At 44.0% G+C, this 13,652-nt stretch overlaps 1 protein-coding gene across 1 annotated transcript in view; it reads left to right on the forward strand.

Annotated features, from left to right (window-relative positions):
• Positions 1-13,652, forward strand: part of LOC311132313 (solute carrier family 45 member 4-like) — a gene marked incomplete at both ends in the record, with an annotated part of 50,572 nt that overhangs the window by 15,426 nt on the left and 21,494 nt on the right. Inside the window, one exon of the mRNA XM_084165562.1 lies at positions 11,112-11,300. Within this exon, the coding sequence (XP_084021688.1) occupies positions 11,112-11,300 (189 nt within the window). The remainder of the gene's footprint in view (positions 1-11,111; positions 11,301-13,652) is intronic.

Here is a 13,652-nt window from a genome sequence, read left to right on the forward strand (position 1 = left end):
TGATCCGGTGGAAATGTCATAAAATAGACCTACCTGATTTACTTCTTATCCCTTGCGCAAATAGTCTACAGCTGTGTCTGTCTGTCCGGAGCTCACTGGTGTGGGAAACTCTGAGGGCCCAGAATATTTTATACAATGTTGCAAGTTTGCTAGCATGATTGGGCTGGGTCAAGTTTAATAGTTGATACAATGTTACAAGTTTCTTGTAGACAAGCCATGCGTAGCCAATGTGAATGATAGGATATTAATTTTTATCAGGCTATTTTCTACATGCAGGCTGCAATGTTTTTATTTGTTGGTTTATGTAGGCTATGTTTACATATTGGCAATGGCAATAGAAGTTACTTTTAGATTTGTATCATTGTCATTTTGATAGAATTTTGATTAACCACATTACATTGATTTTGAGATATGAAGACTTTATATAAATGAAATGAAACTGTTCCACGAAAATGTGCATATGAAAATCATAACTGGCACGCAGATCAGTAGAAATGGTACGATAACTTGGCACTCCAAATGGAAAAGGTTGCCGACCGCTGGTGTAGCCTATTACCGGCAACTTTAGGAGCATAATGGCAGAATCTGTGAAGACCAGCAGCAGCGGGCAGCAGGAGGGGGGTCGGGAACAGGTTTTTGTCTTCTGATTAGGCTATATTGATCTCTGGCTCCCTATTTAGTAATTTGTGTGTCTTAAAGCATCAGACAAGCTCAGTAGCCTACATATGGTTGATTTTATTAAACATAGGGTGTGTCTATATATGGAAAAATACACGTTTTAAAATGTCTACCAATCGGTTGGTCGAAAGAACAGACGACTCTCGGTCGACTAAGATTATTTTTTTTGTCGGGGACAGCCCTAGCAAGGACCATATACAGTGGGGAGAACAAGTATTTGATACACTGCCGATTTTGCAGGTTTTCCTACTTACAAAGCATGTAGAGGTCTGTAATTTTTATCATAGGTACACTTCAACTGTGAGAGACGGAATCTAAAACAAAAATCCAGAAAATCACATTGTATGATTTTTAAGTAATTAATTAGCATTTTATTGCATGACATAAGTATTTGATACATCAGAAAAGTAGAACTTTAATATTTGGTACAGAAACCTTTCTTTGCAATTACAGAGATCATACGTTTCCTGTAGGTCTTGACCAGGTTTGCACACACTGCAGCAGGGATTTTGGCCCACTCCTCCATACAGACCTTCTCCAGATCCTTCAGGTTTCGGGGCTGTTGCTGGGCAATACGGACTTCCAGCTCCCTCCAAAGATTTTCTATTGGGTTCAGGTCTGGAGACTGGCTAGGCCACTCCAGGACCTTGAGATGCTTCTTACGGAGCCACTCCTTAGTTGCCCTGGCTGTGTGTTTCGGGTCGTTGTCATGCTGGAAGACCCAGCCACGACCCATCTTCAATGCTCTTACTGAGGGAAGGAGGTTGTTGGCCAAGATCTCGCGATACATGGCCCCATCCATCCTCCCTCAATACGGTGCAGTCGTCCTGTCCCCTTTGCAGAAAAGCATCCCCAAAGAATGATGTTTCCACCTCCATGCTTCACGGTTGGGATGGTGTTCTTGGGGTTGTACTCATCCTTCTTCTTCCTCCAAACACGGCGAGTGGAGTTTAGACCAAAAAGCTCTATTTTTGTCTCATCAGACCACATGACGTTCTCCCATTCCTCCTCTGGATCATCCAGATGGTCATTGGCAAACTTCAAACGGGCCTGGGCATGCGCTGGCTTGAGCAGGGGGACCTTGCGTGCGCTGCAGGATTTTAATCCATGACGGCGTAGTGTGTTACTAATGGTTTTCTTTGAGACTGTGGTCCCAGCTCTCTTCAGGTCATTGACCAGGTCCTGCCGTGTAGTTCTGGGCTGATCCCTCACCTTCCTCATGATCATTGATGCCCCACGAGGTGAGATCTTGCATGGAGACCCAGACCGAGGGTGATTGACCGTCATCTTGAACTTCTTCAATTTTCTAAAAATTGCGCCAACAGTTGTTGCCTTCTCACCAAGCTGCTTGCCTATTGTCCTGTAGCCCATCCCAGCCTTGTGCAGGTCTACAATTTTATCCCTGATATCCTTACACAGCTCTCTGGTCTTGGCCATTGTGGAGAGGTTGGAGTCTGTTTGATTGAGTGTGTGGACAGGTGTCTTTTATACAGGTAATGAGTTCAAACAGGTGCAGTTAATACAGGTAATGAGTGGAGAACAGGAGGGCTTCTTAAAGAAAAACTAACAGGTCTGTGAGAGCCGGAATTCTTACTGGTTGGTAGGTGATCAAATACTTATGTCATGCAATAAAATGCAAATTAATTACTTAAAAATCATACAATGTGATTTTCTGGATTTTTTTTTAGATTCCGTCTCTCACAGTTGAAGTGTACCTATGATAAAAATTACAGACCTCTACATGCTTTGTAAGTAGGAAAACCTGCAAAATCGGCAGTGTATCAAATACTTGTTCTCCCCACTGTATGTATACAGAGTAGACTAATGAGACATCTGTACTCTTACACTTTTCACACATGGGAAGCCATTGTGTGTCAAATGGTAATGGTGTGTATAAATGGACCTCGTTGATGGAGCAGATAGTGAGTTGCCCCCTTGTCACATCGTTATTACCCACTATGGGTTGTCTTCAGTCTCTCTTTCTCTCTCTCTCCATATTTATCTCTCTCCCTCTTGCTCTCTCTCTCCCTCTTTCTTTCTTGCTCTCTCTCTCTCTTTCTTTCTTGCTCTCTCTCTCTCTGTCTCGATCCCTCCACCCTCTCTGTTTTAGTTTTGCAACTCACTAGTTTTGTGAGTGCTCTTTCTGACCTGGTGTAAACCTCTCTCCTCTGTCTCGCTAGGCCATGGTAAATATTTCCTGAAGTGGCGCGAGTCACTCTGCTCTCAGTAGGCCTATTGTTTGCCATTTCTGAACCGGTGGGAAAAAAAATGGGTCTTTATTTACTATAATCTGACGTCCTGTTTGGATGTTTACCCCAGCCGTTTTCCCAAAGAAACAAACTGCTTAACGACAGATTTAAATCTGTTTGCGACATTTTATGTGTTTGTGTGTCCGACAGACGGCAGGTCGCGAACAAAACAACCAGTGATAAATGAACCAAAACCCTTTTTTGGGGCCCCATGAGTAACCTCAACAAAAACCTGGAGGAAGAAGTTGTCTCATTGAGTGGTCATGTGGACATGTCTACAGGAAGACCGTCTACAGGCAACAGGAATTAGTGATGTTTGAGTCACAGTGGAGCTCTGGGTTCCCAAGCCACCTGGGTCATGGCCATCAGCAAGCATCAGGTTCATGTGAACCAGAATGTGACCAGGGCTTCAGTCACTGTGAGATCCTGTCTAGTCTACACTCTAGGGCTGATAAGACCATGGAACCACTGTGTTCTTCTCTTCTCACACCTCCCACACACACCTCCCACACTGGTTGGACTGAGCAGTTATGTGTCCATACCTGAGAGATGTTTTTCTGAACAAGGTTATACCATTTATGTTCAAAGCTGGTATAAGAGTACTATTTTATTGATTAATCTGGTTCCAGAGTTTTTAGAATGGAATGTGAATCACTCGTTCTCACTGGCAAAGCAACGCTTTAAACAGTGCCTTTGCTTAAGTACTCAGAGGCCTTGGATTTCGTCACATTTTATTGTGTTACGAAGTGGGATTAAAATGGATTACATTTTTTGTCAACAATCTACACAAAATACTCTAATGTCAAAGTGGAAGAAAAATGACATTCTCTAAAGATGAATAGAAATGTAATAACTAAAATATAGTCGTTGCATAAGTATTCAGCCCCTTTGTTTAGGCAAACCTAATTAATTCAGGAGTCAAATTTGGCTTAACAAATCACAAGTTACATGGACTCACTCTGTGTGAAATAATGGGGTTTGACATGATTTTTGAAGGACTAACCCTTCCTTTGTCCCCCATACATACATCTGTAAGGTCCCTCAGTCAAGTATTGAATTTCCAGCACAGATTCAACTACAAAGACCAATGAGCTTTTCGAAAGCCTCATAAAGAAGGGCAGTGATTGGTAACACTAACAAATCAAACGTTGAATATCTCTTTAAGAATGGTCAAGTTAATAATTATGCTGTGGATGATGTAATAAACCACCCATACACATCAAAGATAGTCGTCCTTCTGAACTGAGCTGCAGGATAGGGATGAAACTGGTCAGGGATGTTACTATGAGGCCATTGGTGATTTTAAAACAGCTACAGAGTTCAATGGCTGTGATGGGAGAAAACTGAGGATGGATCAAAACATTGTAATTGTATCGATTCTATAATAATGACCTAAATGACAGAGTGAAAATAATACAAATATACAGAATACATGCATCTTGTATGCAACAAGGCATTAAAGTAATACTGCAAAAAAAATAAGCGAAAGGAATACACCTTTTGGCCTAAATGCAAAGCCTTATGTTTGGGGCAAATCCAACACACATCACTGAGTATCTGCCTCCTTATTTTCAAGCATGGTGGTGGCTGCATCATGGTATGGGTATGCTTGACATCTGCAAATATTGGATAGTTTTTCAGGATAAAATGAAACTGGATGAGTTAAGCACAGGCAAAATCCTAGAGGAGAACCTGCTTCAGTCTGCTTTACAACAGACACTGGGAGAGGAATTTACCTTTCAGCAGGACAATAACCTACAACACAAGGCCAAATCTACAGTGGAGTTTCTTACCAAGAAGACAGTAAATGTTCCTGAGTGGCCAAGTTACACTTTTGACTTAAATCTGCTTGAAAATCTATGGAAAGACTTGAAAATTGCTGTTTAGCCATGATCCCCAACATTTTGACAGAGCTTGAAGATTTTTGAAAAGACTAATGGGCAAATATTGCACAATCCAGGTTTGCAAACTAAGCTTTTAGAGACGTACCCAAGAAGACTCAGCTGTAATTGCTGCCTAAGTTATTTCGAACATGTATTCACTCTGGGAGCTGAATACTTATGCAACAACTATATTTTAGTTATTGAATTTGTATTAATCTTTTTTTTTAATGAATTTTTCTTCCACTTTAACATTGGAGTATTTTGTGTAGATTGTTGACGACAAATGACAATTAAATTCATTTTAATCCAACTTTGTAACACAATGTGAAGAAATCCAAGGGGTCTGAATACTTTTGAAAGGCACTGTATTACAAATGCTCACTTTGTTTCATGGAAAATTACCAATGAATTGACAATGTCAATGAGTTGTTTTTTTACACTTGAAACGTTTCACTCAGTTCACTCCATAGAGTGACTGTCGGTTTGTAAGTGCACCCTGCAGCCTGCCTCCCTAACCCACATAGCAAAGCAGGGCAGATGAATGGAAAAGTACTGCCTAGCCTTGAGCCTTGCGCAGACTTGGCTAGCTGGTTCTCCCTCTGTGGGCCTGTGGCGCAGGGCAGGCCTGCACCCTGCTGAGGTTAAAGCCTTTACGAGCCTGTCCCTGCGGTTTTGGGACAGGGGTGCCTACATCTTAGCCTCGCAACCTTGTTGTGAGAGAACATGAGCACTTTGCAGAACTGACGTTGTTGCAGGTCTGGTTCACATTCATACTGCACATTCAGAGCCAAGGTGCGAATCTGGAATCTCTCTTTTCTCTATCAATCTCTCTTTTTCTTTCGCTCTATCTTACTGCGTTCTTTCAGGAGGGCCGATCTCAGTCCTCTTTAAAGTGAACTCTGGGGTAAAAAAAAAAAGCTAAATACCTCAGTTCCTTTTTTATTCACACTGCCCTTGCCTTTGAATGAGGACTCAACTATTTTGCCAGTTCACTTCACCCATTTACATTGCTATGTTTAGAAAGGAACCAAGATCTTTTTCTAACATTCACTCAATGCACTCTGGGACAAGCCATTTCATCAGAACTTGTTGTTGGACAGCTAGATATACCTACTGACATTTTGGAAGCTAATAGATTGCATTTAGTTAAGATATTAGACATAATAATTGTAATCAGAAGATACTATTAACATGTAAATATTATTGGTAACAGAATAAATAGCAGAAGAATAACTGAAGATTAAATAATGCTCTAATTGAAAATTGTACACCCAATGTAGGCTACTGCCCCTTTAGGAGCTAGAATAGATTTTGTACCCTATGTTGTGATTCTCACCAAATATGTTGGTGTCTTCTCACACTATTCAAACCCTATATTCCAATAAACAGTTTATGGAGCCATATTAGCCTATAGATCACATGTTGCAAACAAATGATCTGAACTAAAAACGACACACATATTTGAGAATTTCTGTGCGTCCTTGACAATCACTAATCAATATCCAAAATTAGGTTTTTTTCCGCAAACCTGCACATCATCTTCTCTCTTGTGGCACCAATGTGAGGGGTTATGTCAGGAGAAACGGTGTTGCAGTAGAGTGTGGTGCGGGAATAATGACAAGCGAACCTGGGGAGCTTTGTGTTCACATTGCCCTAAAAAAGGGAACCGGATCTCGGAATTCAAGCAAACCTAACTCAGACCACCTCTCGAGATGGTCTCAGTTCAGTTCGGTTCGCTTCGGGGGCTCTTTTGAGGGGTCCGAGTTCCTTTGGAGTGTTCACATTGCACAAAAAAATTTGCGACACACTGAGTTCACAAAAATTGGCTGAAAGGGACCAAGTGTGAAAACACCCTAGTCTCACTGTCTCTCTCTGGTCAATCCACCTGTCATTAGAATTATCTGAACTTTTAACAAGCATATTGTCTAAATAATTAATCTGCTATTATAGCATTCCAGGGCCAAAAACATGGTCATTACACAATAATACAGACGTGCAAAACAACCTTTCTGTGGAGAGGGCATGATGAGTTGGTGTGGCCTCGTCTAACACGATGAGGGGGTGTGGCCTCGTCTAACACGATGAGGGGGCATGGCCTAACTTTGTGTACTTTAATGGAGCCTAAACTAAGAATGGACAGCTGGTATGAATCAGTGTGACAAAATGTTTCCAAATATCAATTTGTTAGATAAGATGATGGATGAAAGAAAATCACGACGTGTCCATCAACATATGTTATTATGTGCATATTACTAGCATACTACCATTTGTGTACACCAGGACTCCATTCTGTGCCTGGCCAGTGACTAATGATTTGGCCTCTTCACCAAAGATGTCTTGTCATTCAGCAATCACACTACGTAACAGGGATACTTTGGCCGATGTCAGTCAGTGAGATGACAGTTAGCCTTTAATAGCCCAGAGAAGATGAGAGAGAGAGTGTGTGTGTGCGTGCGTGCGTGCATGTATGTGCATGCGTTCGTGCCGTCACTGTCCTGTCCCGCGCCTCAATCCTGTTATGACCAGACCGATGGGAGGATTTAAAGAGCAACATTGTCGTCCAGCCTGTGGACTGATTCTCTGGCCAGGCCTCCTGTCACTGTCCTTCCTCTCAATAACCTCCACCCTGGTCCCTCCCTGAGCCTAATCAGCTTCTATAAATAGAGGGTGTTGATCTCATGTCTTACACCCTCAGCAGTCAGTGCACTACACACCTCTGGATGGTCCCTCTTAGTAATAAACACAATAAAAAAAAAAACATCACACCCTTGATTCAGTTCATTGGCTTCCTAAGGAAATATGGCCTGAGGCGAGGCTTTTTTCTGTCTTCTTGATTGATTTACCTGTTGTTTTATTGGATAGTTACAATGGTGTGACTAATGAAATGAGTATGTGAAGCAAATTGAGTATGAGTATGGCATGCATAGCCTAACTGTGTGTGTGTGTGTGAATTGTGCAAAAAGATGCCTACAAGACTGAAGGTGAAAGGTGACTGAAAGTTGTCTAAACATATGGCAAAGTGTCTAAATGGGTACAGGTCTAATGTGTATAAGTGGCTTTGCTGAGGTTTTAGTCCGTTCAGATTCAGTATTATTGACTGCGTGTTAAGTTTGAATGTGGCTCACAGGTCCTTGGGCTGTGTCCATCAGTCTGACTTCACCTCCCTTAAGACGCCCCCAATCTCTTCCTCCTTTTACATAACCTTAATCGCCAGCTACGTGCTGTTTAGGGGTTACGTGATATGTGTTTGTGTGTGTGGACTGAGATGACAGGACTTGAGGCACTTCCAAGTGTGGAATCATTTGTAGCTATAACCTGTAACCCCCTGTATTTTTATTTTATTTGTTTATTTGTCAGGGACCATGTACAAAATGCCATTGCACCAGCGTTTCATCTGTAGTCCATGGGTTAGTCGTGAGAAGAGAGGGTAATCTTGGGTATCTTAAAGGGATACATCAGGATTTTGTCAATGAAGCCCTTTATCTACTTCCCCAGAGTTGGATGAACTCATGGATACCATTTTTATGTCTCTGCGTGCAGTTTTAAGGAAGCTTTTAACTAGCGTTAGCACAATGACTAGAAGTCTATGGTAACTGCTAGCATGCTAGTAGATACTATAGGCTTCCAGTTATTTCGCTAACGCTAGTTAGCTTTGGCTTGCGGAACAACCTCTAACTTCCTTAATACTGGATGCAGAGACATAAAAATGGTATCCATGAGTTCATCTGACTCTGGGGAAGTAAATAAAGGGATGAATTTCCTAAATCCTGAAGTATCCCTTCAAGGTATCTTGAGGATAATGAACAGTAGGCCTATTAAAAAGCCTATTTCCTTACTTGATCATTTGCCTGTGGTTGTATTAATTTATTATTACGTTATTGTCTAATACAATTGTTATATTATCATAAGGCCTTTGCTGTGTGTGCATGCCTGTGTGTATGTGCATGTTACATGCATGTGTTATCGAGGGATGAGAGCTTCACAGCCCTGGTGATCCTTATTATCATATGACCTCTACCTAATTTCACCTAGAGACAGCCTCTCACCAGTATCTATGTTCGTGAGGACTTATTCTCATGACCTGAGATCAATATAGGGCTAATGACTGTGTTCATAAGCCTGGAGTATACACACTGCTGTGATCGAACACACACACGCACACACACACACAAAACTTATTTCACACACACACTTAAAACTGCTGATCTCATTCCTCCGTGTTTCTCACAGCCCTGCTCAGCTGATTCTATCAGTATACTGTATAGTACTGTACTGTATGTTGGCTGCTTCCCAGAGCCAGACGTGGGTACATGTTAGAGGCCTGCCCTCTCTCCTATATAGGCCACCTCTCTCAGAGCAGCAGGAAACAAACACACACTGTTCCCCCCACTAACAATGAAAGGTGTATAGTGGCTGGGCCGGTCAGAGCCGGCCGGAGGGAAGTCTGCCAGCACAGCCAGCCACACCGAGAGGATCAGGATTACTACAAGTACAACTGGGCTGCACTGGACTGTGTACCAAATAGCTTTATTTACTGTTGGCTTCTTATTAGAGCCTTTTGGAATTCAGAAAAAGGAATACAAATCCTTCTCTGGGTATAAAGGCCAAGCTTGCTCCAATCCTTCCTAGTTTGAGTCTTTTTTGGATCGGAGATAAGGCTATACCAGCCTGATGTTGTCCCCGCTCATGTGTGTCCACACAGTGCCAAATATTACACCTGTTTGGGTTTCTCCTTCTCTCTTCTGGCTAGACCATAGCCTAGATCCCCTAGTCTAGGTCAATATGCTACATGTTCACACTGTCATAAACAGTTCATCAAGGGCCTGTTTCCCCAACACAGACTAAGCCAAGTCCTGGACAAAAAAATACACTACATGACCAATAGTATGTGGACACCTTCTCGTCGGACATCTCATTCCAAAATCATAGGCATTAATATGGAGTTGGTCCCCCTTTGCTGCTATAACCGCCTCCACTCTTATGGGAAGGCTTTCCACTAGATGTTGGAACATTGCTGCAGGGACTTGCTTCCATTCAGCCACGACCATTAGTGAAGTCGGGCACTGATGTTGGGAGATTAGGCCTGTCTTGCAGTCAGCGTTCCAATTCATTCCAAAGGTGTTAGATGGGTTTTGGGTCAGGGCCCTGTGCAGGCCAGTCAAGTTCTTCCACAACGATCTTGACAAACCATTTTTGTATGGACCTCGCTTTGTGCACGGGGGTATTGTCATGCTGAAACAGGAAAGGGCCTTCCCCAAACTGTTGCCACAGAGTTGGAAGCACATAATCGTCTAGTATGCTGTAGCGTTAAGATTTCCCTTCACTGGAACTAAGGGGCCTAGCCTGAACCATGAAAAACAGCCCCAGACCATTATTCCTCCTCCACCGAACAGTTTGCACTATGCATTGGGGCAGGTAGCGTTCTCCTGGCATCCGCCAAACCCAGATTCATCCGTTCGGACTGCCAGATGGTGAAGCGTGATTCATCACGCCAGAGAACGCATTTCCACTGCTCCAGAGTCCAATGGCGGCAAGCTTTACACCACTCCAGCCGACGCTTGGCATTGTGCATGGTGATCTTAGGCTTGTGTGCGGCTGCTCGGCCATGGAAACCCATTTCATGAAGCTCCCGACTAACAGTTCTTGTGCTGACGTTGCTTCCAGAGGCAGTTTGGAATTCGGTAGGGAGTGTTGCAACCGAGGACAGACAATTTTTACGTGCTACGCGCTTCAGCACTCGCGGTCCCGTTCTGTGAGCTTGTGTGGCCTACCACTTCGCGGCTGAGCCGTTGTTGCTCCTAAACGTTTCCACTTCACAATAACAGCACTTACAGTTGACCGGGGCAGCTCTAGCAGGGCAGAAATTTGACGAACTGACTTGTTGGAAAGGTGGCATCCTATGACGGTGCCACGTTGAAAGTCACTGAGCTCTTCAGTAAGGCCATTCTACTGCCAATGTTTGTCTATGGAGATTGCATGGCTGTGTGCTCGATTTTATACACCTGTCAGCAACAGGTGTGGCTGAAATAGCCGAATCCACTCATTTGAAAGGGTGTCCACATACTTTTGTGTATATAGTGTACGTGCAGTCCAGTAGAGAATCTCCATTGGTTGTGCTTTTTAGTCTGGGAAACTAGCCCCTAAAGTACATGTTCTATTTTTTATCCTGTGTTCAAGTCCTCCAGAACAGTGATCCTATATGCATCTATGCTCCACACAGTTCCAAACGTTCTGCCTGTTTGGATGATGATGATGATGATGATAACCCTATACCCCTTGTTTCCTTCCTGTCTATCTCCAGGTCTTCCAGAACAGTATTACAGCCTGACGTGGTTCCTGAGCCCCATCCTGGGTCTGATCTTCACACCTCTGATTGGCTCAGCCAGCGACCGCTGCACCCTGAAATGGGGCCGGCGACGACCTTTCATCCTGGCCCTGTGTGTGGGCGTGTTGTTTGGAGTGGCACTCTTCCTCAACGGGTCACTCATCGGTGAGACTGGGGGTTAGGCAGGGGGGTGAGATGTGGAGGGTAGTGGGGCAGGAGAAAGGAGAGGCGAGGCCTGTAGAAAGAGCTGCTGTGTACTCCACCAGGAATTCAATAACCAACATTGTTACTACATTGTTACATTGTCACTATAGGTTAAGGTTAAAAGTTGAACCAATTGATCGTTAAAATAAATTATTGATCAAATCTGTTCAGTTGGGCAGCTTGCCAGTTTAGAGAAGTTAGGTTATTAGATGCAACCATCCACAGCTGCATTCACCATTTTTACCCACTGGCAGTAATGGTGTTGAAATGGTTATTTATTTGAGATGAAAGGCCTCACGTTACAGGAACACTGGCAGACACCTGCCATCCCCTGCTGGAGCAGAGAGCGCAGACACCACCTGACACTATGCTAGACAGGCACATCCTCTATTTGGGACAGGAATTCACACTAACCCTATAGACTTGTAGTCTGACAACCTCCGGGAGTTGAAAGACAGGACAGGCACACACCCACCCACACATACTTTGTATTTGTATTTATTATGGGTCCCCATAAGCTGCTGCCAAGGCAGCAGCTACTCTTCCTGGGGTCCAGCAAAATTAAGGCAGTTATACAATTTTAAAAACATTACAATACATTCACAGATTTCACAACACACTGTGTGCCCTCAGGCCCCTACTCCACCACTACCACATATCTACAATACAAAATCCATGTGTACGTGTGTGTATTGTATCTGAGATACAATACCTTCTAAAGCCATCTCTAATTAACCGTCAAGTCCTATCTGACGGTTTAACCCCTTATTGCCAGTGTGTGTGTGACAGGAAAGTGATTGAGTTCATAGAATAGGCTAATGACATCCTCTTGTTATCCATGATAGCAGCCGGTCAGTCAGCCAGTCAGTCAGCCAGTCAGTTAGTAAGTCAGTCTTTTAGCCTCACCTAATAAGTATTTTTCTTGAGTGTGAGTTGTGATATGAAGCATATTGAATTGAAAAGTATCTCTGGCTGTGTCTCACTAATGTGGTTCTCCTGAGTTTAGAAAGGAGAGCAAGGGCCTCCTGAGTGGCGCAGTGGTCTAAGGCACTGCATCGCAGTGCTAGCTGTGCCACTAGAGATCCTGGTTCGAGTCCATGCTCTGCCGCGACCGGGAGACCCATGGGGCAGCGCACAATTGGCCCAGCGTCGTCCAGTGTAGGGGAGGGTTTGGCCGGCAGGGATGTTCTTGTCCCATCACGCACTAGCGACTCCTGTAACATGCCGGGCGCAGTGCACGCTGACTCGGTCGCCAGGTGTACAGTGTTTCCTCCAACACATTGGTGCGGCTGGCTTCCGGGTTAAGCGGGCACTGTGTCAAGAAGCAGTGCGGCTCGGTTGGGTTGTTTCGGAGGACGCACGACTCTCGACCTTCGCCTCTCCCGTGTCCGTACGGGAGTTGCAGCGATGGAACAAGACTGTAACTACCAATTGGATACCACAAATTGGGGAGAAAAAGGGGGTAAAATACCCCCCCAAAAAAGAGCCTGGTTCTATAACTTCAACTCTGTTCTAATGCAACACACACATCAAGTTCCACTTCCATCAGGAGTTTCACATCCTACATTAGCCTACTGGCTACTCATTATCATTACCAGTGGAAGTGACCCTAAATGCTGCTATCTGTGCAGGCAGAAGAGGGAGAGAGAGAAGGGATCCATTTTGTTCTGTGCTTGAAAGGCACAGCAGAGGGGAAGATCAATAGATATCCCATATAATTGATGTGCTGCTGGCTTCAGGACAGTCAACCAATTAGGACTGAAGAGTCTGGTAGTAGTGGAAGGGATAGGGCACTTTGCTTTACTTTCTCTGCTTTTTGGAGATGTGACTGCATGGCCTGAGGTCACTGAACACCTGAAAAGCTTGAAAGGTCTTTGGATTGGATTGGATTTAGTTGGACTGTGTTATTTTGAAGTGTGTGTGTGTGTGTGTGCACGTTTCTGTGAATGTGTGTGTATGTCCGAGCAGTGCCCTCACCGTAGCCCTCCCAGAGCGGCTATTTGTGCGTTGTCACCCCCAGCTCAGGTCCCAGTGCTGTGGGTCACAGTAACTTGCTGAAAAAGAGAAGCAGCAAGGCTACAGACTCCAGTGTACGCTGACCTGCTGGGCCGAACGGTGTGTGTGAACCCTGTCAGTCTCTGTGACATGGGAAAGGACTAGGAACCAGTTCACAGGGAAACGTTTCCTGTTGTGCCCCCTTACTTACCTTTCATTGCCTATCTGGAGCTGCTTCCTGTCTCCAGCGCTAGCACACTGCTCGTCGGCCACTCCATTGTCAGGAAGAAAGGCTTTGCTTACTACGTACACACTGAC

The sequence above is a fragment of the Coregonus lavaretus genome (genome assembly GCF_964263955.1).
Source record: "Coregonus lavaretus genome assembly, chromosome: 7".
Classification (NCBI taxonomy): domain Eukaryota; kingdom Metazoa; phylum Chordata; class Actinopteri; order Salmoniformes; family Salmonidae; genus Coregonus; species Coregonus lavaretus.